General features: G+C 41.3%; 1 protein-coding gene across 2 annotated transcripts in view; it reads right to left on the bottom strand.

The window, feature by feature from the left end:
* The window catches only part of LOC117949362 (protein inscuteable homolog), a 50,843-nt gene extending 31,939 nt beyond the window's left edge, over positions 1-18,904 (bottom strand). Inside the window, exons 1-2 of one of the 2 annotated variants that reach the window (XM_034879554.1) lie at positions 18,613-18,904; positions 713-804 (exon numbers count right to left, since the gene is read on the bottom strand). In XM_034879554.1, the coding sequence (XP_034735445.1) occupies positions 713-786 (74 nt within the window). In that variant the 5' untranslated portion in view covers positions 787-804; positions 18,613-18,904. Of the gene's footprint in view, positions 1-712; positions 805-4,348; positions 4,691-18,612 lie in introns of those variants that run through there. The other variant, XM_034879555.1, reaches the window with a different exon arrangement.
* Between the last annotated feature and the right edge of the window lie 5,324 nt (positions 18,905-24,228).

Below are 24,228 nucleotides of genomic sequence, written 5' to 3'. Positions count from 1 at the left end.
ACCCGTTCTCACCATACACATGAGCCATCTAAAGTTCCTTCTAAGTAATCTAAATAACGGCATAGAAGTGTCAGTAGGAAATATTCAGTGACCAAAATGTTTGCTTTTAGCTAGATTGGAACTTGGTGTACCAGCGACTAGTAGTTACGGCAAAACATGAAACACTGAAGCTACAAATATCTGATTAACACCACCATGAAATAATTCCTATACTTTCTCTCTGTATGAGTGCATTTTTGTTTGTGTCTTCCAACTCAAAGACAACTAAGAACCAAATACGACCTGCCTTCCTCCGAGCAGCCTCATTTGTTACAAACATCTCTGACGATGACCAGCGACACAACTAGACCTCCATCACCACTGTAAAACTCAATCTCTGCTTCTCTAAGAGCTGCCATGATAACAGGGTCTGCCCCCATTCGGTGCATTATCAGGAACAAGAGATCAGAAACAGGAGGGTTATTGCTTGCTATCATCATATCATTATTCTCAGTATGTTGTTTGTGTGTGTCTTGATGGAAATGAGATACAGTGTTTCTATGAAACTTTGTGTTAATAACAAAAAATGTAGTAAGTATTGCATTATTTCAGTATAGACACATAAGATTGCATGTTCCTTTCAGTCCCTACACAGCCATGGTGCACCGTCATAGGTGTTACTTATTTTTCCAGTTAAGACCTCTACCACTTGATTATTTCTGCTGCTACTTGCCTCATCGGGGATGAAGAGAGCGAGCTACTCTGTCTGGAGCTGCCCTGAGGAGTCGCCATTCTGTCCGTGGCCATCTTACTTCAACTCAGCACCTGAAACACAACACATACCAACATGAACCACAAGGTCACAAGACATGAAAGTATCCTTTATCAAATTTTTTTGTCCTGTCAAATGTGAAAAATAGTTAGGAAAAAAGTAAAATGTTCACAAAAGGGTTGTTTAAGTACATCAGACTATTTCTGTATATAATTCTTCTACATATAAACATTCAACACACACTCACACTAACACACACACAAACATGCACACACACACACACACACACACTGCATCCTCCTGGCTGTGTTGCTGGCCACTGCAGCGTTATCCACTACAATATCTCCTTATTGATCCGCCTCCAAGCATTCTATTCTTGTTTTGTCTTTTTTTTTTCTCCAAGTAATTTAATTATCAATAAACCTCACTGTTTTAAATAGCTGCAAGCCACTGGTGTGCCAGTGGAATAATATTTCTTATCTTCTAATTGGCTGGCTGCCAGCCAGTGACTCTCTTCCCTACTTTGAGCTTGAGCAAAAGAGGCTGACGCTCTTAAGTGCCCGCAACTTTATTCCGCCGTTTTATTGATGTATCCCATTTAGATTAGTCCATTTTCAATCAGGAGAAGCCACAGACGCCCTCCTGCCTGAACCACACTCTAATCCTTTTAGTTACAATGATATCCTGCAGTGGTGTGGTTACACATTTCATGTTTACTGTGGAGTATAATTAGCAGGTAGTTAAATAGGGAGACCATCTTCTTCTCACGCACAAAAACACACACACCCTCCATTTGACGGAGCAGGTTTCAGCTGTGGTGCCCTGCTTTTTACTAAATGCCTCCAGAGTGTTACAGGATTGATAAACGTAAAAAGAAGAGCTTACAATAAAGAAATTGAGACTAGAGGGTTGCGTGATGCATGTGGGACGCCACTGGTTTGATCCTATGGTGGCCTGCTTTTTCAAAGTCGCAGTGTTCAAAGCAAAATGCCCCCCCCCCACCCCCCCACCCCCCCACCCAACGATTCTTGTTACTGTTTCCTTTACTTGCTTCCGAAACTCCCAGTATGACATAATTATGAGAAACAAGGGAACTATTTGATAATGATGAAAAACTGATGGCTTTTTTGGGTGGGTGAGTGACTGGGTGAGTCAGTGACTGCGATTACAGATACCCAGCTGGATGAATAAGTGACTAGATAGTACAGATAGAAACAGAAAGAGGAGAGAGAGAGAGAGCAGGAAGAAGAAGATGCTGAGAAGGAGCGAAAAGGGGGAGGGGAGGGGGTCTTTTAACTGCAGTCTTGGCATGGCTCCTTAAGGGCCATTTTCAAAGAAAGCATCACAGCGATTCAGAAATGATACCAATAGTGTGCCAGGACCATGGAAGTCTGGCAGTGAGCACCCAGTTTAGGGGAATAAGCCACATCTACATAGTCAGTGTAGTTAGAACAGAATTCCCTGGAACGAAGTCTGACATAATTGCAATGTTAGATTATTACAATAAAGGTGTGGCTGAACTATATTGGCCCTATAATTGAACACAGGGTCACCGCCAACGAGACACAGATTCAACAGATTCCATTACATGTGCCTCGGGCTTGTTACAGCGCTCTTCTGTGGATTACCATACAAATTGAGATGAGTTGTCCAATCAAGCAATTCAGTCCTGAGCACTTAGAGTGTGCCACAAAGTGCTGTGTTAAGGACCATTGCACTGAAAGTGATCTCTGTCGTTCTGCAGTAAGTGGCCACCGACAGCAAATGATACATGAGGGAGGAGAGCAAAAGGGTTTTAGCAAAATGTCCAAAGTCTACAGCAAGTAGTTGTTTTTCCATGACTATTTCTTTTACAGCTTTCTGGACTGATTTAGTGTTTTGGTACAGACAATGCTCTGTTGTGTTGTATTAATTTAAAAGGACTTTTTTCCATGGGGCTGAAGGCACTCCAGTTTAAACATCCCCAAGCACAGGAAGGCTGCAAGTGTTACATAAATATAAGTTTCATAAGCAGATGGTCAAACTTTGATGGATCCTGGCTAATTTTCTGCTGGGGTGGACGTTTCTTTTTATGTCTGGGCTGAAACCTGAGTGGCCCTGTGGGTTTCCCCACTCGGTTGCCGTGGAGAACCTGTCGGTTGTAGGTAAGCCAAACAAAGGACACCTCTGTCTCTGCCTAATGTCACATGCCGGGTAAAATAACAACCACTCAGTAGCTTGTGTGTACGTAAGGGAAATCACTATGATGTGCGCTCCAGATTTATTGCTGCACTTGTATTCATTCTTTGCATGTGTGTTGAGGGGGACGTTAATGTCGGTGTGTGTGTGTGTGCGCTTGTGTGCATGTTTCTGTCACTTATAGTTTTGCAGTCATGTTTCATGTAATGGCTGTTCATAGTTGGTCACGCCAAGTCCTGCATTTAACATGAAGAGTCATCATTCTTTCTTGTCGGAGCTCAGTGGCCTTTATATATTCTAGCTGTATAGCTCAACAGCTTGACTAAGCTTAGGAAGCAAAAGACCTTAATGAAGTCTGTAATACCGTAAAGAACCACATTAAAAACATAAACTTCCAGGTTCTGTTATAGAGACTAAGAAAACCTCCAACATCCTGTACTATCACATAACCTTTCGGAACAGTGTGTTATACGGTTACCCCGTCTGTCTTGACAACCAAAGACTGCCACTGGTTAAACAACCCCTGTTTGACAATCTGAAACTTGGACAGTGGGCTGTCACTGGTCAATCTCCATAGTACAGTACGGTAACTTAATGGCACACCTTGCGCTTTCCCATAAGGCAAAGATAATATAGAAAAAGTGAAAAAAAATAGGAGTTATGAACACTGCCTCGGGGAAAAACTTATTGTGAATTTATCTTTTTTCGAATGCAAACAAATTGATAATTGTTTAAGTTTTTTTAGTCACAAAGAAGAAGAAGATACAAGTTCTTTTTCTGAATACGGTTGGTAAACCACAAGAAAGACAAAAGCTAATGGAGCAACTGCTAGCATAGAAGAAGCATCAGGACCTTAGCTCTTTTTTTAAACTATTTAAACTATCTATTTTACTCCTGTCTGACTCCTAGTACATCAGACGTTTAGCTTGACAACTCTTAAAAAAGCCATAAACCACTATTGTGCCTTTCTAAAGTTAGACAACTGGTGACAGACTGTAATTGTTTATTAACTTGACGCTGTGGTACTAGAGACATCCTCCCATTTGGTCCCTGCAGCTTGTTTCTGTTTAAGGTCCTAACTCTTTTTTGTCTGAAGGCATACAGTATGCGTAAGGCCAGGCCAATGTACCACCAAGATTTCATTGTCCGCTGACCTCATTGTTTGTACTCTCCATAACTGCAAAATCACTGGTTAAAAATACATCTCCAGTCCTTTTTTTATAATGTTCTGTGCTAAAGCAGAATGCATTTCACAGATTCTAACTAAAAACCGCCACAAAAACTGGTCTGCAGAAAACAAAATACCAAACCACTGTGGCTTAGCTACAGTGTCAAGCCAAAAGCAATGAATTTCTGTTTGACAAAAACAGAAGGAATCAAACTCTGAGGAAATTGCAAGAAACAAGCAAAGCCACTCACCATTATGAGAGGCCAAAAACCAGCTTGAATCAATGTAATGGAGTTCAGGACAGAGTGAGTCAGGCTGTGTACTCCAAGTTTAATATCCATGTTGTTTCAGGAGTGCCTCATTGTGTAATCGATTCCTTATGGTATGGCTTCATTTCAAAACTGCCAACGATTAAGTGTAAAATGCTTCTTTCTCTGCTGCTCTCCTAACTCTCACAGACTTGTGGGTGGCCTTTGGCCTTTAAATACAGTGGGCATGCTCTGCATCGGCAGCTTGGTGGTGCCGTGCTGCTCATGTCCTCTCATTGAGCTGGAGACTGGGTTCACAGGAGGAGAAAGTGGTAACAGGCTCACCACAGAGCTGACGGAAAGCAGAGCAGGATGGGTTGCTGTATGGGTGGTTGGGTGGGAACAAGCTGGAAGCAGGCTGGGCTGAGCCATGGACACGACATTCCCATCCCACTCCCAGTGGGCTGGCTCAAAGGGGACCCTTGTACTTGGATAGAGAGACACACACAGGGCTGCAGATAACGCCTGATGTTACTGCTACTGTCTGAATGTTTGGCGAGTCTGCTTGTTTCTTCTGTTCTACAACGCTGAAGCTACTTTTACATCATCCAACCTAAAACTTTGGTTAGGGCGATTTACAATATTTTTCCATATAATTTCTCATAGCCCCAGTTATGAACAAACTCAGAAAATACATTTAAAATGCTCCGAAATGGTGGAGTGTAACATGTTTAAAAAATAATACAGGGAAAGCCAAACGTTGTGTCAGATGACAGTATAGTAGACAGGAGGAACAGCAGATTCAAAGATGCTGCTAACATACACTGAATAAGTACTGAATATCTAGCACAAACAGTATAGTCTATTGCCTCAACCATAATCATTCCTGATGGGAAGAATTATGAGATAAATACTGTTGCAGAAGCGACAATAGTGTGTACAAAATGGGAGCACAATCTCAAACAAACTGGAACATTTGGAAGTCTTACTTAAGCTAAAGTCACATAAGGCTTAGGCTAACTTAACACAAGCTAATGTTTTGTAAGCTAACATAACGCAAGATAACATAACACAAGCTAACTTAACGCATGTGCTTAATTGACAAAAGTTTAACACATATGGATGATGAACGTGATCATTTTTACACAAAATACATAAAATACCAACTAGTTGATTCATTTAGTTAATTCTATATAAAGCCAGACATTGGAGGCCTGTTGTGTCTCCAGACACAACAGGCTTTTATCTCAATGAGTCTAAATGCAGTGCATTCCGTAGATAACACAGGCATGAGCTACTTAGTTTAGGTTGGGTTATGTTCTGTCAAGCTTACACTCAGCTAAACAACAACGTCACTAGTTAACATAGGCTTACACTGAGATCCAAGAATAATCTCATAACCAGCAACATTTAAATAAAAAAAAGCCATGACATTAAAACTCAAAATGTGTTCGACACACCTTCCATAGGTTTGTAAGTATTCTCCCCCAAAGGACACGGTGCTTGTAAACATTTCAGTTTTCTAAGCAAAAAGGGTATCACCATGACCAAAGAAACTTCTCAAAATACTAATGAAGACAATGATAACAAATGAAGCCATACTTTGGTGACAAAATAAGTGTTTTGAATATACAGAGATTGATGAGAAGATCACAATTACAGTCTTTTGCAACTGATAATAATTCTAAGGGATTTTCCCTATGAGTGAAACACTGACCCTTTAAACCTACAGAGGGGTAAGTGTTTGACTGAGACTGCCTATCATGTTAACACAATTCTTGGAAGAAGCTAATGTGAACTGAAAACATCTAACATACTGTAATCTTACAACACTGGCAAGTTTTTTGATTTGCTCTCAGAAATATTACACTTTTAAAACTCAATTGAAGATTTAGATGATTTGGATTTCAATTTATGAAGACTAATCCATTGTGCAAATACATGCAATCTACTTTGAACTAAGTTCAAACTTTATATTTTTATATTTTTTTTCCCTGGATACTCACAAGGACATGTAACATGAGTCCTGTATTTAAATAGCAGCTGCACCAGCTTAAAGCGTTCCCTCTGCCCAGAATCAGGTCTTCAGCGGTGGTCTGTCAAAAATAATGCATCCTTTAGATTTCACCTCAATCATTTCTGACACTCAGTCAAACACAGTGGGAACCACCACTGAAATCACTGACAGCTCCCATCACACTTAGATTCTACTTATCATTAAGTTTTGTTTGGTTAGGCAATAAAAAAAACAGAACATTGTATTGATGTTTGACTCAGTCTGCATCAGAAAGTAGGGCTATACATTTTTCATTAATTAAACACAGTACCGGATTCTACAGCAGCGCCACTGTAGCAGTGTGGCTAATGATAGAAAACAATGCCATTTGACATGTCTCAGGGTGATGGTGATGGTGACGGGCTTCATGAGCGTCACAGGTTTGAGTAAGAAATAAATGTGTGGGAGGGTGCAGAGGAAGCACCGTTCAAGTTTCCATATATTTTACTACAAAATAGCAGCTATAGGAGGAAGGAGATTGAAATAGTTGATAAATAAGTGGAGAAAATGACAAGGCAAGGCAAGGCAGCTTTATTTATATGACACATTTCAGCAACAGGGCAATCCAAAGTGCTTTACACAAAATCCGTTACACAAGGGGAAATGTGGGAGATGGATTGTGTGCAAAGCAGGTGACAACATATACGAACACTCCTGTTACATTAACAGCTCTCTAAATACAGCATTTATTATTGTATTATATGTATTATTATATATTATACTAACATGAAAGATTCAGGTTACTTTTATAGCATAGGGCAAGGACGTCGGACTGGTGGGAAAAAGGGGACTGGGTACCCAGGGCCCTCATGTCAGGAGGGCCCAAAAACATGCGAATGAATAGCTGTGGATGCGGGCAGGGGCCCATTGAAAATGCCTTTCTACAGGGCCCAGAATTTTTTTGCTACACTCCTGGTACAGGGTATGGAGGATAGGAGTGCAGAGTCTTGCTTAATTAAACTTCAGAAAGGTGAACAAACTGTATGAAGTCATAGTATCTTTGGACGGCCTGCAATTGTTAGCACTACAGTAAGCCACACTGCCTTCCTTTTAATTTGAATATTTAATAACATGTCTCTTTCTGGGGCATCCTGGTGGCTTATGTGTCTAAGAGGTCTAAGACCATTTAATCGCAACATACTTTGCCATCTATACTCTCTACCTCTCACACTCTTTATTTTTTTCCAACTATTCACTGTCTCAATGCCTCACAAATACACATAAGTTGTTAGCTGAAAATAGCTCATCTGTGGGGTCATTATTTAACCCACTGGTCAATCATTTGAGCTAAAGGATGTTCATACTTTTACCAGATTGATTCTACCTGGTTTGATCAAATTTCCATCTAACATTCACTTTAAATAACTTCCTGTGACAATGTCAAGTCTTATTATCTTGCGGCAAGTTGTTAAAATACGTGAATGCACAGATGACAACTAACACAAAATATAATAAACATGAACTGCATTGATGCAGTGCTTTACAATTTTCCTCTCATTCACTCACTCTCTCTCTCTCTCTCTCTCACACTCACACACACACACACACACACACACACACACACACACACACACACACACATGCACACACATTGTTGCAGTGAGCTAACAGCAAAGTAGATTCAGTACCAGGTCTTTTAATTGCTATGGGAATAAAATGTTCTGTGTACAGTATATTGACAAGTGGTCAATATGAGCCACCTTTCCAGTTTCTTTGCAATAATTTGCTGGGTGGGTTGAGATGTAAACACTAAATAAAAGGAAAGATGGATCAATTAGATTTTTTAGAAAATCACCGAAAGTTTCATGGCTGAAATAGTTCTACTATTGATACTTTTGTGACATGAAAGTGTTAGAAAGTTGACACAGGTGGATGCGCTGGTAAAGAACTAGAATGCCTCCTAAATGGATCATTTAGTCCTTCCTAACTTTACAAATCCATTTGGGAGAGGGAGAGAGCCTGTTATCGTTCAGGGTCTCTCACCAGCCTCTACAGGGAAGATGGACTTGCTTGACATGTGAAATGGCTCCCTCAACAGTGTATCTGACAGCGGAACCACAGTTTCGCTCCATTGTACAGTACGTCTGTCACTCTTACGGCACCCATCCACTGCTACCCCGGACTCACACTGGATCTCAAGGCGCAAGCAGGAACATCCTGTTTTCTTTCTTTTTAATGCAGCAATCAGCCGAGCAGTAGACTTTACTGCAAGCTGAAAAAAACATCAACTAGAAAAGTAATTTTCCAGCATGTGTGCCATTTAAAAACCCACCAGTAGTCTCAGCCCCAACAATAGCATACTGTAACATGCTTCTTCAAACACACATAACTATTCTTAGCAGTGCATACAGTAAACACACCAAAACGTTTACTAGAAATTAGAACTGTTTTGGTGTTGTCTAGCATGCCATAAAGTTGTCTCTGTATCCACTAGTTTGGGAGATGAAAACTTGAAGTCCTTCCCAACAAACTCCTGACAGGGGTGAGTGAGAAGATTCCCTTGTAGGGCCAAAAACTGTGCCATCTATTCGGGTCTGGGAGCATTCTTTCCTTTGACAAAATAATATGGAAGTTAAATCCTCTGCCCTTATGGGGTTTCTTAGCAACCCGCGCTCATGGAGATGAGATCAGACGGGGTCAAGTTGCACACACACACACACACACACACACCCACACACTTGTTACCGCAAACATGGTCTAAAATCCCCATTCCTGTTGTATGTCACACTTATAAAAGGGGATAGGTCGTGGCTGATAGCAGTTACACTTCAGCTTGTCATTCCTCAGACACCACAGAAGCATGAGACACATTTTCCCCCAAACAAGATTAAATTCAGCTGCATAAATAACTAAACTGCTTCACCACAAGTCTGCTAAAGTGAACACACTGTTGTCGTGGTACTTTATGATCAGCTATAAAAGTACCCGTAGTTCTCATTTTGAAGGGAAAAAAAGATAGCAGCAACATACCTCTTGAGAGCTCAAATAGCCCCAACTTCATGCCAAGAGAAATATCCAAATGCATTTTGAGCTTCCCGGTTCCATTGATAGTTAGCGGGATAAGTAATGGGGGGGAAATCAGCTAGGGATGAGACAGCATCCAGAGCTAACAAAAGGTTTTGGAGTAGGGTTTAAAAAACTTTGGGAGCAGCTCCAACAGTCCGAAGAGACTAGAACTGGATCCTGGCTCAGTCCGGTTCAGTGAAGGAGATCGTTTGGGTACCTGACACCTGTGCAGTGACGGCCAGCAAAACATCAGGAGCTGCTTAATAATGAATGAGCAAGGCCTGCAGATAGGCACACACACACACACACACGTACATACATACAACACATGGCGACTAGGGAGCCACTCTGACATAATTGGACACAGGCTTACAGCGTGGTCCGGTAAAAGTAGGGTATGTGGCCATAATCAGTAAGAGCAACTTGACACATGTTGCTAACAAAGTACTATGTCATCACCCTGCAGCAGTCCACAATTTACACACAGCGGACCTCAAGTGCATTTTGGGCTAGTTTATACACAGACAGATTCTGCCTAGTGTCGTAAAACTACTACTTTTTCACTATGTTTAAGTGGCATTAAAAACAAAAGAGACCTCACTGTCGACATCAAGTGGGACTGAAAGTCTGAAAGATCATTCAGTTACAACCTACTGTGGTGTTCAAAATAACAGGCATGACGGGTGTTGTTATGTGTGACTTAACCTCAACCACACCCACCTCATCGAATACGATTAGCTGGGATGCAGTCCTCGTGGCAAAGAAGAGGGGAAAACCCAATGAGAGTCGAGTAGCAGCTAGCTCCAAGCAACAAAAGTAGAAACCACTTTTCTCCTATGAAACATCAGCTGAGTCACCTAGGAGCCCAAAAAACATGAACAAACACTGTGGCTAAGTAGAACTGATGAAGGCCCCTTGATGAGTGCAAAAGCATGTGAATAAGGGAGTGGGATATTGACACCAGTCTAATTTTTTTGTTGAAGAGGTTGTCTTTATGCATTTTGACGTAAATTATGTTAACATGTCTTCCAGGATATTTTAGTTTCTTTGTTTTCTTAGGTTCTTTTTTATTTTTGCTAAAGTTATTTATTTTAAAACCTCTGATACTCGTTTAGGATTTAATGCTCAGCAATAGAGAACTGTATCTTCAGCAAATAAGCACGTAACATATATTTAGCATGTACACATTTTTGTGTCTGTTTCTGCATTTATTCGTGTTAATGTTTAATATGTTTGTTTATGTATGCACCAAACACCAAGGCAATTTCCAACTGTAACTTGCAGTAGGAGCAAACAGTATTCTGATTCTGATTCATAGTAGGGCCAATGATTTTTCCAGCAACGCCTTAAACATTGTGGCCCAAATTTTTAAAGTAAGTGATAAATTCTTTGGGAATCATCTTCCAGGTTGGATTTCAGGCAAGTGGCCAAAGCAATCCTTTGAACAGATTCCCGACAGCAGCAGGAGTTCTCAACCCTCAGCATTATTGCCTGATTTTCTCCTGTCAATCAGACGGAGAATGACGCCACTGACATTTATGTCACGCAGCTCCCTCAGTTAGATAGAGTGCCTTGGATATAGCACTGGCCCAGTTACGGCCCATCTCTACATGTCAGCCAGACCGGGCCACTACTTAAACATAGAAGTCAACCACGATTCATATGCACAATTTATAGCCAGCTGTCTGTCTATCCATCTCCGCCCACAGGCACCTACGATGTAAATTCATGACCTCATAGCCAACAGCTGTATCATAAATACACTTTAAACAGATACAAGGTTTAGACACCACATTTGGGCCTATGAGTGACTTGATATTAGGGGCCACACACAAAATGGCTGAGAAAAAGACAGGGAGGGGCTGAGGAAGTAATAGCAGCAGTTCCTTGAGAGTCAACTCTACAGCTGTTTGACATTTGGAGGTGGGAGTAAATTAGGTGGGCTGGGTCTGTGTGTGTGTGGATTTAGGGGAGAAGGGAAGAGTAAGATTCAGGGGTGGAGGATAGGTCCACTGCCCAGATCTAAGCCGAGGAACACAGGCACCCCTTTAGGGCAGGGTGGAATGTTTGGGTGGAACTGTTATTCCACAACTGAACTAAAGGTACATGCGGGGAAAATGAGACGCACATGGGGTCAATGCGATAAGTAAATATCAGCTGCAAAAATCGCAAGGTATGCAGGAAAAGCTCCATATGTGCCCACACATGGCACTTCAAAAGGCCATTTTGGTGCTATTTTTTCCCACTTTGGGCTCGAAAAGTAAACAGTTGTGTGAGTTTTCTGGGTAATTAGATCTTGCCATGTCTCATTTGAGATATACAGAATATTCTAAGAAATAAATACTTGAAAAGTGAGGTATGCATCGTTTGAAAGGTGCAACACCTCCTCGGACAGAATTAATGCTGTTGTTGAACCATGGTCTCATGAACCATTTGAGTTGTATTGAGTTTCTTTCAGTTTCACAAAAACAATTGGGTGAAAATTAAAGGAAATGTGCGGCGAGAAGAGAAAACCAAAAGGAGTCTATTTACAATGTCAAGAAGATTTACATTTTTAGAAAAATTGCCCAAATTTCTCTTGATTCAGCTTTTAAACCTGAGGATTTGCTGCTTTTTTTTCATGTCTTTATATGAATGGGTTTTGAACTTCTGGTCGGACAACACAAGCAATTTGAAGATGTCACCATGGAAATGTTGCAAATTTGCATTATTTCCCTATGTTTTGACATTTCTTAGACAAAAAAAAAATCCATTTATCAAGAATACAATCTGCAGATGAATCAGCAACGAAAATCGTCATGCGCTGCAGCTACGATTATAAGGTAATTATAAAACATGTTAAGTTATTTTTGAAACCACAAAATATTCCACAAGATAAGCCCATATATCTGACTTGACATTTCTCAACATAATAATGATATCATTCCAGAAATGTCTGCTGAAATTATAGCATTTTGATTTGATATTTCCAAACGCCTCCTGTGAGCTGCTATTTCTGTTACAAAGCAATAAGAGCCAGCAGTGGAGAGGGTACAGTGGTTACCCAAACCAAAAATGACAGCACTAGAGAGAAAGTTACTCCTCAAGACTCCCCAGGGTGCCCTCAACGGCACCAAGACTTCTTCATGAGGAGGAGGAAGTGGTGACCTTTCTATCCTCTGTAAGGAAACAAAAGCGCACATATTTAAGCATGTATCATAACTGAAGCCTCCATTTCCTCTCATGATCTCCCTACTGAACAATAACAAGGGCCACAGAGCAAATGCAGTAAACACAATCACAGATGAACAGACTGAAGCCCAGCAATGACCTCCCTGCAATTAACAGATGGGGATAGGAAAAAAAGAAGACAGCAGGAGGTCAATGCATGGGAAGCTCCAAGCTGACGCTCTCATTCAACCAGTCGGATATTGATTTATCTCCCAGCCTTTGGCCCCAGAGTGGCTGCCTTTTTGGGCCCACCTACGCAAAAATGTATACTACCACTCTCTTAATTGAGTCCCTACTTTGAAGAGAGAGCCTCCACTGAGTCATGAATGCTATCGCAGTGATGTGTCAACAGTCACCAGAGTCATCCATTAACATGCGACGCATCTGCGTCGTCCACATTTTGGGATGTGACAAACTTGAAAGTGGGGCTTTCTCATTCTCGCTTCGTGCTGTGGTCCAACAGTGCCATTGAAGACGGTTTGGGTTCCAGCCTGTTCTCCATACTTACCACAACACATTGCTGATTTGTGGTAAATATTTATTATCATAATATTTCATTTCTTGGACAAAGGATTGCATCAATCAACAGCAAAAGGTTTTGTGGACAGACTTTCTTTGACCATAGTTGTTTGAAAGACATAAAAACTGTCTCTTTGATTAATGTTGGAGACAGGCAGCTGGCTCCATGCGGAGGAAGATGTTGTCTGTACTACCCATGAGGTCAAAGGTCAGCAACTCCAAGGTAGCAGCCCGAGCCACTGTTGTTGTAACCATGCGAGGGTAGAAATGTACTACATCAAATGAGTACTAGCTTGTGTGTCTTTTCTCAATAGCTCGTAAGTGCTGAAGAAACTTGCACAGCAGTGTCTTAAATGGCACCAATAGTCAGAGGCTGCAAACCTGTTAACCCGACGCGCCAAATGGTTGTTAACTCAGACCCATGTTAGACGCTATCGTTGAAAACTGTTTGGGAAAGGGTAGACACTCTCAATAAAATACCTAGCAGGTGAACCATCTGTCTATTAGTTGCTGCTGTCACACACACACACACACACACACACACACACACACACACACACACACACACACACACACACCCTGCCCGTGGCTGCCAGTAGCTCCTCACCGGACACTGATTGGTAAGTAAGTTTGGACACAGACGCATTGCTATTGGCTGGAGTCTGACAAGGTGAATTTTTTTTCTTGATATGTGATCGTGCGATTTTCGCGTGATATAGTGATATGCTGCGCACGGATGTATTCACTATGTAGAAATCATGTTTTGAGCCTGGTGATTGTTTTGTAACAAAGTGTGTAAGTGTGAATTATGCTTCTGCGTTTAATCAACGCCTACACACGTAGGTACGTGGATATACCGACAATTTGCCAGACCTAACCTTAGCCTGAGGTCTCAAAAAATGCAATGTCGCTGCAACGCACGTTGCTTGGCTGTGGCTTGTTAGCGTTTCACTTCCCCTTACTAATTTCCGGTTTCTCCCTCTTCATAAACAACATTGAATCAAGGAGAGGGTTAACTTTTCTTGCTCCCAATTTCTCATTGGGGTTAGAAAACACAGGGGTGACACTTTGCTTCTCTCACTATGTCGAGTCTGTACTTGGTCCGAAGCGAATCCCTGTCACTCTCTCACTCACTCTACCACACACTCCCCTGCATGCACACATGCCGGCTCTGCAATGCTAGAACGACGCAGACAATAGCGCTCAAGTATAAACACAGAAGCATCAATACCGCTTTAGTATGAGAGACAAATGAGAGAGAGAGAGACAGGATCTCCCTTTGGCTTCTTTTATTCAGATGTGACTGAGTATCTGTCAGTATTCAACCATTTTGCATTGTCTATGCATGAATATTACATCAAGTTCATGCATTTTAAAATCATTAAAGTGAACTGGAATACTGACTGCGTTCATACAATGCTTTCATATCAAAGCACCTCTCATTCACACACACCTATTCTTGTCAGCCATTGTAGCTTCCGTGTGGGTTCACGGGTTTTGCTCATGGACACTTCAACACAGAGACAGGAGGAGGGGAAATAAAGCCACCATCCTGCTCTACTGCAGCTCAGTAACCGCAGACTCCCCTACCTCTCTGGCACAAACAGGACACCTCGGAGGTTTACAGCTGTCAGATCAAAGCAAATGTCCTCAAAGTTACAAGGCCACTTTTTTGCACCAACATATAGGCTAACAACTAAAAACACTAGGTCACACTTTGATAATGGTACATGGTATGTAGTTATATAGTTTTGTTTAATTATATACAATAAATTAAATGTTTCCATTTGTTTAACAATAGTATACGTACTGCAGGTAAATTTTGAAATTCAAGCAAAAGGTTAAAATAAAAGAAGTGTTATGCTGTTGTTTTCCTTGACAAAAACGCAATAAATGGGCATTTGGATCGAAACCATCGAAGGACAGGCTGAGCTGTGTGAGAAATAGCTTGTGGGGAACACCAGACTCGTGGGAGGAGGAACATAATGATCTTACTACAACAAGGCCACACAGAGACAAAGGGATGGGTTGATAAAATAGCAAAAGACAAAGAAAGAAACTACCTCATCCAGAAGAAAGGAGCTGCTAATGGAGAAGGACGGACAGCTCCTGTTATTATAGGACCAAACTACACGGGTTTGGCTTTTATCTTTGGTGAAGGAAAGAAATGTTCATGTTGAGCAGAAAGCCAATTTAGCGTGCGCACGCTAGTTTGAATATGCAATGCTTTGGCACTGGCTCCTCAAAAACCAGACATGTGTGGAGCCAAGAGCCACTTCATGTTTCCAACTTTAGCTGTGGTCGCAAAGTTCAGTCACACCCTCAGTGATACTGTAGTCTCTAGGCTCTCTCTTAATGTCTCAGACAATGACCATTAGGGTGAGACTATGGCAAAATGGGGAAAGAATTACAATGAAAACCCTAAGATTCTCCGCCCATGGAGAGAAAACCTAATTAAACAGTGTGACAGCCCAGTGGCGGCCACACCTGCGTGTGGGGTTCATGTTAGCCATGCTACGCCCTCCTCAGCTGTTCACCAGGCGGGCCGGAGGAGAATGCACGGCAGAGAGGAACTGCGCTTCTGCATTTATCCCTAACCAGTCTTTTATGATTAGATAGAAGTGCTAAACAGATGTTTACGGGAAGTGGCTGTTGTAGCTTGTCATCTGCTGATGCAAAATTAGCCGTTAAAACAGTTTGGAGCACGGAGCTCTTTTTCTGTACAACTTATGCTAAGCTATCATTTGCTATAAATGCAGCAGTCAAATTGTCTCACAAAGGATATTTTTATACCAAAAGGGCCCCAGTCACATTGTAAAACTTGTGTAACGCAATCAGTCACCAGATGCAAGACTCGCTAATGTGTCAGGCAAGAGAAAGGCCAGATACTTAAAACAGAGCAAGACACTGAAGGTGTTTTCAACTACTTCTCTATGTATTTTTGTACTTTTGGCAACTTCAACGTCCTGTCCTCAGAGGACCGAACACAACATTCATTCTTCTTAAAGACTCAAAAACGCCTCACTGATATGTCGATGAGCTCTCAGGAATGTTCCACTAGCAGGTGCAGGACAATCCTGTAGACTTGGATTGTGGATGAAATCAACCATTAGCATTATAATATGACTGCAGCCCCCCCAAAAAAGGAAACAAGGCTAGAAAGACGAGCCTGGATTGGTGGCTCTCTGAGGCTGGACTTAGGCCCAGTGGAGGTAAATGCTAACATAAGGAAGCTCACAATGACAATGCAAAACAGGTATAATGTCTGCCATGTAACCCATCTTATTTTAGTGGGATGGCACGAGGATAGTTATTTCGATTTCAATCAACAATAGTTGCTGAAATACTTCTAACAACAATACAGGAACCAGAAGAAGTTCATATACCCTGCTTTGTGGGGTTTTGTTTGTCATGTAATTTTACAGTGACTTGTTGTGCTTAATGTTACACAGGAAGACTTAGGGTAATACAATTGGGCTTATTCAAACCCAGAGTTTAAATTTGTTCTTTTTCAAAATCAATGGATACAAGGTTATACGACTCACAAGGTGACGTTGATGATAAAGGATTTAAGGTTTGTTGAAGTTTCCACAGTCACCAACAGGGTTCAGGAACAATATACTACAATAGTCACTCCCAGAGGGAATAATACTCAGAGAACGTTTGTCACTTTGCCCTTGGAAACATCTAATATGACGACTAAAGTGATTACTTTAGCAGTAAACTCGACAGAAATGAATGCTACAACAGCGTTTGTAAATGTGACGCAGACACCACAGATGGCTACAGAAATATTTCTGGTGCTGGCAACATATTTGCGGTTCAGTTCATGTTACCAGTCAGAGCTCTTGCACTTTTTTCCACTCATGCATTTACACTGAGCACACAGGTGATGACAGTTAAAGTTGAGTGAGTAAGGTTTCACTGGACAATTGATGGGTAGAAAAGAAGGGGAATACACACAGAGAGAGAAACATAATGACACACCTATCTTGTAATCTCTAATTCTCTCTCTTGCTCTCATTTCTTCACGACCACATCACACGCACACACAGAAGCCAGTAGTGAAGACATGCGGTAGCTGCGTCCTCATCATGACCGTAAGCCTCACTGTAATCTTTGTTGTTTTCCAGTCTCTGCTTCCACCACTCCCCCACAAACCAGATCAACCTACCATGGTGTTCAGCTCCAGCATGACTCGTAAGAAAAACACTGAGCAGTAACCCGACTGGACTCTTCATAATTATCTTGATAGCATCAATTGGCAAGTGGAAGTTCCCACAAAAATAGATGCTAAGTGAAACGCAATGTATTTGTGATCTAAAATGTAAATGTTAGGATACATAGTTTGGTGAAAAGATCATCAGTAGGGTTGGGCGATTGAACGACTATAATTTGTTGATTGCTTGGTATGTTGTCGGTTGGAAAAGGATGTCCCAAAATGTACCTCTAATCTGATAATTGTTACCGGTAAATATAATGCATTACTTTTTCACTTGCATTACTCTCATGTTGTCCTGGGGTCAAATTTGAACTGTTTCGTAGATGTTTTTTATATCAGGAATATGGGAGGTAGCGACAAAACATTGGGGAAAAAAAGCATAACAAATATTGGAAAAAGTGATAAAAACTACAAAAAAAACACTGGAAGTAAGAATCAAAAACTTTGGAAAAACCAGCAAAAATGTCAAAAAAAGAGACAAAACGTCAACAAAGGGGACAAGACAATTTTTTGGGAAAATCTCCAAAAATATAATACTTTTTTTTTGTAAAGCAACAAAACATTGAGACAGAGACAACAAAAGTGTTTTTTTGCATGTCGAGAGAAAGACAACACAAGGGTTAACACACTATTACATTTTGTATTTGGGTGTAGGGTTCAGTTGATTCACTTTGTGATGTTTTTGTGTACTTCCTCTGGCCTTTTGGCAAGGATGATGTTGGAAAATCAAAAAATCAAAAGCATTTTCAATTTTACAGATATCGGTCTCCCGAGTGGTTCACATAACCTCTATGTTTTGTGAGAATCTGGGCTTCCAGATGATCAATACTGCCAACCTTTTAATTCAGAAGCTTTTAAGTTAGAATGCTTCTGGCATCTTTAGAAAACTTTTAAGGTTTCTGTGATTTAAAAAAAGCATAGTTGGACAGTGGTCAAAAACACTTTTATGAGAAAAAGGGCTTTGCCATCAGTTAAGTTAGCACCCATTTAAATGTGGGAGTTTGACATCTGTGAAAGCACCTTGCATAACAATTGGAAAGTACTCTCTTGCAATGTCAATCAAGTGGACAACTGCATTGCTGTTTAATATATTTGGAGTTTTCTATTTGAATCAGGTGCTACAGGCTGCACAAGTCATGCTTATTAAGTTATATGACACCCTTTATTATCTACTTTTTCTGAAAATGTAAACAAAAACGGCTTTAAAGTTTCTCTCTGCAGTTGAGATTAGACAGAAGTGGACGCCAAACTCACCCTGGTCAGTGACTGAAAGGTTAAGTGCTCCCAGGAAGGTACATAGTTACAGAAGTTCTTGTCTTCTTCACTGCAAAATGTCTGTCTCTGTCCTCGCTTTCACTCACTCTGACTCTGTCTCGCTCTGTCTCTCGTCTTGGAGCCCAGCTGGGCCAACCACCACCAAAGCCTGCTGGAGTGGGACTGCTCAGAGACTAAACGTGACTGGGCTTAAAGGTTTTTCTTGGGGAGAAAAAGCCCACATCCCACTGTCAGTCAAGCAGCTGAGCATAGTTTTATCTGGGCCGCCATCCAAACAGACGTGAAACTATTCTATTTCGGTCTACCATATGAGCACTGGTGCTGCTCAGAGGAGGGAGGAAAAGATTCTGTGGTGGGCCATGTAATTGCAGAGTGACCAGTTCTGGTGAGATGTAATTGCAGACCTCATCAGATGGAGAGAAACTGCCAAGAAGACAAGGTAAAGGACATTTAAATAAGACTTAAGAAACAGCACAGACCACATAAATAAATGAGGAGCTAGGTTCCAGATGTGGCAGCAAAAGGAAGGAGGGGAGAAGAAGAAACAGAGGGAGGGACAGAAAAGAGGGGGAGATGAAGGAACTGCAATAACAGCTGAATGAAATCCCATTTCTAACACGGTAAAAGGTGTTTACCTTCCCAGCAACAGTCGCACAAGACGGAAAGGGGGATTGGGGAAGGTGAGAGGATGTCGGTCCGGTCTTGTGTTGTTTCTGGACCTTTACCATGAGTCCTCCTGGGTATCTGGTTTCACGTCAGCCTTGGAAATGACTGCCTTATGGAAAAAGTGGGACGTTTAAAAATGAGGAAGGAAAATGAAAATTTAAACAGCAGTTGGCTGGTTCCCATTATGAGCAAGACTCAGCTGGTCCGGGTTGCTGCAGTTAACATTGCAACGTATTCTTTAGTGAATAATTATCATGGAAGGGGGCAGGTCCACACAGACTCCCATGTGCACATAAGTAACACTATACAGAGTCAATAATATTAACTTTAGCATCAATCTGAATGTAAACAGCTAATTTCCTCCCAAATGTTACCTCACATCCTGGCAAATGCCATCGGGGAGTGCTCATTGAACCACAGTTAGAGGCACAAGGCTATGTGTGAAGGCAAATCTTAGCAAGACGCCATTCTTTACAGATCTAGTTTAATGATTTGGGAAAATCGATTGCACGCTTTGTTGCCAAGAGTTAGATGAGACCATCGATGCCAGTCTAAAGTCTGTATGTTAAATGTTGAGCTAAAGCCAGAAATATGGGTTTGCTTAGCATAAGGCTGGAAGCAGGGAAAACAACTGCAAAAAGGATTTAAAAAATGGCTACAAATACCTCTAAAGCTCACTAATGTACCCGTTCAGGCTGTTCTCGCGAACCATTCCTACCGATATCTTCGGAAAGTAATGCACTGTAAATTGTATGTATCCATATATTTATTAAATAATGACTACCGCTTTATAAGAGCGCTAATATGTGCATAAGGATAGATGGGTCATGAAACAAAGCGAGCTTTCAAGTGGGGGAGCGGAGTTTATGTCCCGGAAGACATCCAACAAACCCATTCATGAGAATGCCTTGACTTGGGATTCCAGTTTTTATTGCTAAGCTAAGCTAACCACCCACTGACTCTATCAGCATATTTAGTGTTACATCACACACATGAGAGAAGCATCATTCTTTTTTAACTCTCAGCTAGAAAGCTAATTAGCGCACAAAAAGCCAAAGTGAAAATCGGACATTACACAGACTTTGTGCTTGGGAGCTGGCAGGGTAATGTTTGTTTAATGTCCAACTGATTCGGACAAGCAGCCGAAATGAGAGATGTATTCCCTTAGAGATGTTGTGAGAAGTTCAGTTATCCGTTGAGGACGCCTCCTGGGCTCCTCCCTAAGGGAGTGTTCCAGGTACGTCCAGCTGGGAGGAGGCCTCGGGGAAGACCCAGGACTAGGTGGAGAGATTATATCTCCAACCTGGCCTGGGAACGCCTCGGGATCCCCCAGTCGGAGCTGGTTGATGTGGCTCAGGAAAGGGAAGTTTGGGGTCCCCTGCTGGAGCTGCTGCCCCCGCGACCCGATACCGGACAAGCAGATGAAGATGAGTGGATGGATGGATGATTCGGACATTTGCGTTCTCACATACAGCTCCTCCAACTAATGTCCAGATAAGTTTGGGGTTGCAGTGCATGTGTGAAAAGGGGCTATCATGCATCAAGCTGAGTTTTTCTCCCAAAATGTCAAACCATTCCTTTAAAAGTAGCATTTAACAAAGCCTCAGATTTTGAAATTGGTTTGTGGTGTAGGTTTCTGGGAACTGGACTAGCTACTTGCTTCTCTCTGGAGAGGGTGGAAAGGGGGGGTCTTGCTTCTCGGTTTCTCTCATACCAACCATCTAATTTCCAACTGGAAGAGCCCCATTCAAAGCAGCTGTGTGCCATTAGGACTGTTGTACTCATTGGCATAGTGGGATTGTTAGATTACTGCTGAGAAAGAAGCTTACAACCAAACCGACCCCTCGAATCAGCCCTCACCCTCCCTCACCCTCCGTCCAACTCAATTATCAGAATATAGAGGGGGGGGGAAGGATTTTTCCATCCTCAATCATGCGGGACAAGTTTCCATGAGGATTCTAGCATGACTGCAGACAGAGGGTGTCAGAGAAAGTGCATGAGTGGAACGACTAAAACAACTGACAGTTCAGGGTTTTAAAGGTTTTTAAAATCCAGGGGCATCAGAGCACCAATCCCTTTTTTGTGTGAACTAACTCCGATAGCATAAGGTCACATGTTTTCATACAGCTTCTCTCATCTAGTAATTAATAAGTCATTCAGTTGAATAGTTGGCTTTATAAAAAATCATTTATTGCTTTAAGCATTTATAGCGTGGACATGGAATGTCTGGTGTTGATGGTTTCCTACGCATTCCTTGCATTACGTCTGAACTATATCATGTTTAAACCCACAAAAACCTGGAATGTAGTACTTTACTTAAGTACTGTGCTTAAGTAAATTGTAAAGGTACTTGTAGTTTACTTGAATACATCCATTTTATGAAACTTTCTACTTCTACCCCACTTCTTTATGTTGAATTTTTGTGATAAAGTGTCCTTATGTGTTAAGACAACTCTCCTACTTGTTAAGCTAAAACTAAGCTAAATAAAGTATTTTAAAAGAGATAGAATACGATGCATTGCTGTAGCTCAAACCACCCACCAGTATATAGAGGAGTTAAAATGAGCACAACCTTCAACATTTACAGGCGTAAAATGTAACATACACATAAATGCACCAGTAACATTAACCCAGAAAACATCAGATGTATTAGGAAAACACGGACAGGGAACATTCTAATGATAATACTTACATATTTTTAACCAAAATAAGGTTTTAAATGCAGGACTGTAACATGTAGTGGAGTGTTTTCACTCTGTGGTAGTAGTACTGTTACTGAAGTAAAAGAATCTGAATACATCTTCCACCATTGGTTCCTTGTGTGATGCACACTGTGACAAATGTCCTGTTTTTGCTCCGGAGCACACTTGGCATTCATCCGTGCAACCAAATAGAATCCACTGTATCCTGTTTTTCAATTTCACCCTTATTGAATGAGCTCATTATTCCCTCAATTTCAAAACTTACATATTACCGTATTTGTCAACCAAAAACTGAAGGGGCCTTTATTTATCCTCCCTTTTTTTTAGCTCTCTGTGATTCCTCTGGAAACACTGCACCTTAAATATATACAGGGAATGTTATTGCTGGCAAAACAATGACCTAAAACTGTAATTATGTATTTTCATGATATTTATCTGTTCTCGCATGTGCAATTACCATGATTTATGGGAAATGAATGTTTTATTTCCTGTTGCAGGTCTTTCTAAATACAAATCAAGGTTCATGTTTTATTTTTGACTAATTAGTTTCTTCTGTGGGTTTCTTGTAACCTTTACTCAATGGTCTGTGTAGTAGTACATGTAATTTAACTCAGTAAACCACGCAAGAGCGGCCCAGTACAACCCGTCCTAGTCTGCCAGACCTTCCTCCACAGCGCTGCAAAGGAGGGTCAGCCTAGTCCACACAGAATTCTGGGATGAGAGAGAAACGTGCTCTGGTTTATTGAATTTTTTTTTTTAAACCAGACACAATCATCCCAGGCTCTCTCCAAACCGAGCAACAACGCCTCTGCTCGAAAATAAACTTGTTTGAGTGGAACGTGTGCGTTCAAAAGTTGTTTAAGTCGTTCAACAGAAAACTCAGATTGGACAGATAGTCTAGCTAGCTGTCTGGATTTACCCTGCAGAGATCTGAGGAGCCGTTAACCATGTTCCTCAAGAATCCACCGGAGTTTAGAATGCTACACCAAGAAAGCGGAAGGTAACGGAATGAACAATCCTCTAATGAAACGTGGTGGATGTAGACCAGTCCTGTAGGCTGCTGATGAGGGTCGGAGATGACTGCACCTCATTGCTCCTTTTAAAAGAAAAGAGAAAAGGGAACATTTTCCACATCTGGATTCTCACAGTGGGTCCATAATTTTGTTGTTCCTACAGCATGGTCTCAGCAGCAGCAAAGAGACAGTATTTGTAAGTCACCAAAGACAATTAACCATTCCTCATGAATTATAACCCATCGAAAGCACACACCCTCATCACGCAGCAACATCCATCGTTCAAAAGGTCATTGATTTACGCGTCCTTGCTGTCCAGACAGCCTGGAGGAAAGATGCTGTTACAACATCATCAAGTGTAAAAAACCTTAAGGAATCATCATCTTATGTTGTGATTTTCCTTTTAGTTTATCATTTGTGCAAATAACCAAAATATATACACAGACAACCTGTTGACCAGCAGTTTACATTTAACAACAGTGGAGACTCTTTTAAATGCTTTTGCACCTTGAGTCGACCTGTGAGGCTGCAGAGCTCCACTGAAACTTTAGTCTAGATTATTATGTTGCCACCTATTGGAGTGCTGCTGTAAAAACAAGAGAACCCTGAGAAAAGTTCAGTCACCCTGCATGTGACCGAGTCTTCAGGAACTAGTCTTGTCAGCTGATATAAATACAGTAGGTAAAGGCAGCTTAAACCAAAAAAGAATATCTCCAGTTAAATAGTTGTAAAACAAAGATTCAGCCTTTGATGAAGTGGTCGTATACACTGATTCTGATTGGATCTTAGCTGAGTGAGTTGTGTGCATTTACCTCTACCACTGGAGCTAAAGAAGAACAAGTCTGACTGCAGGTTTGGCTGCCTTTTATTAAGCAATTACCCATGCAAATTCTTTTTTTGTATCATCATGTATCTCAACATATCCATGCTGCTTTGGTGTCAGAAAATCCTCCCACTGAAACTGACGTGTTTACACCTGCAGACTGCCGCTGCGTACACAGTGACCCAAACAGTGTATGAGTGTGGCTGTGGTTTCCAATATTTTGGCCAACTTATAGATATGTGCTACACATTTTCAGGATGTGAGTCTGTACTGGGAAATCTGGTCAAATTTTAAACCAATGCGCTACATACGGTTAACTAATGCCATGTCATTTACCATTATGGACATCATGAATCAATATTCCAGGAATGTATATGTGCAAATATAAGCT

This window comes from Etheostoma cragini, chromosome 8, assembly GCF_013103735.1.
Source record: "Etheostoma cragini isolate CJK2018 chromosome 8, CSU_Ecrag_1.0, whole genome shotgun sequence".
Classification (NCBI taxonomy): Eukaryota; Metazoa; Chordata; class Actinopteri; order Perciformes; family Percidae; genus Etheostoma; species Etheostoma cragini.
The sequence above is the reverse complement of the archived record's forward strand: the minus strand, read 5'-3'. Positions and strand labels throughout refer to the sequence as shown.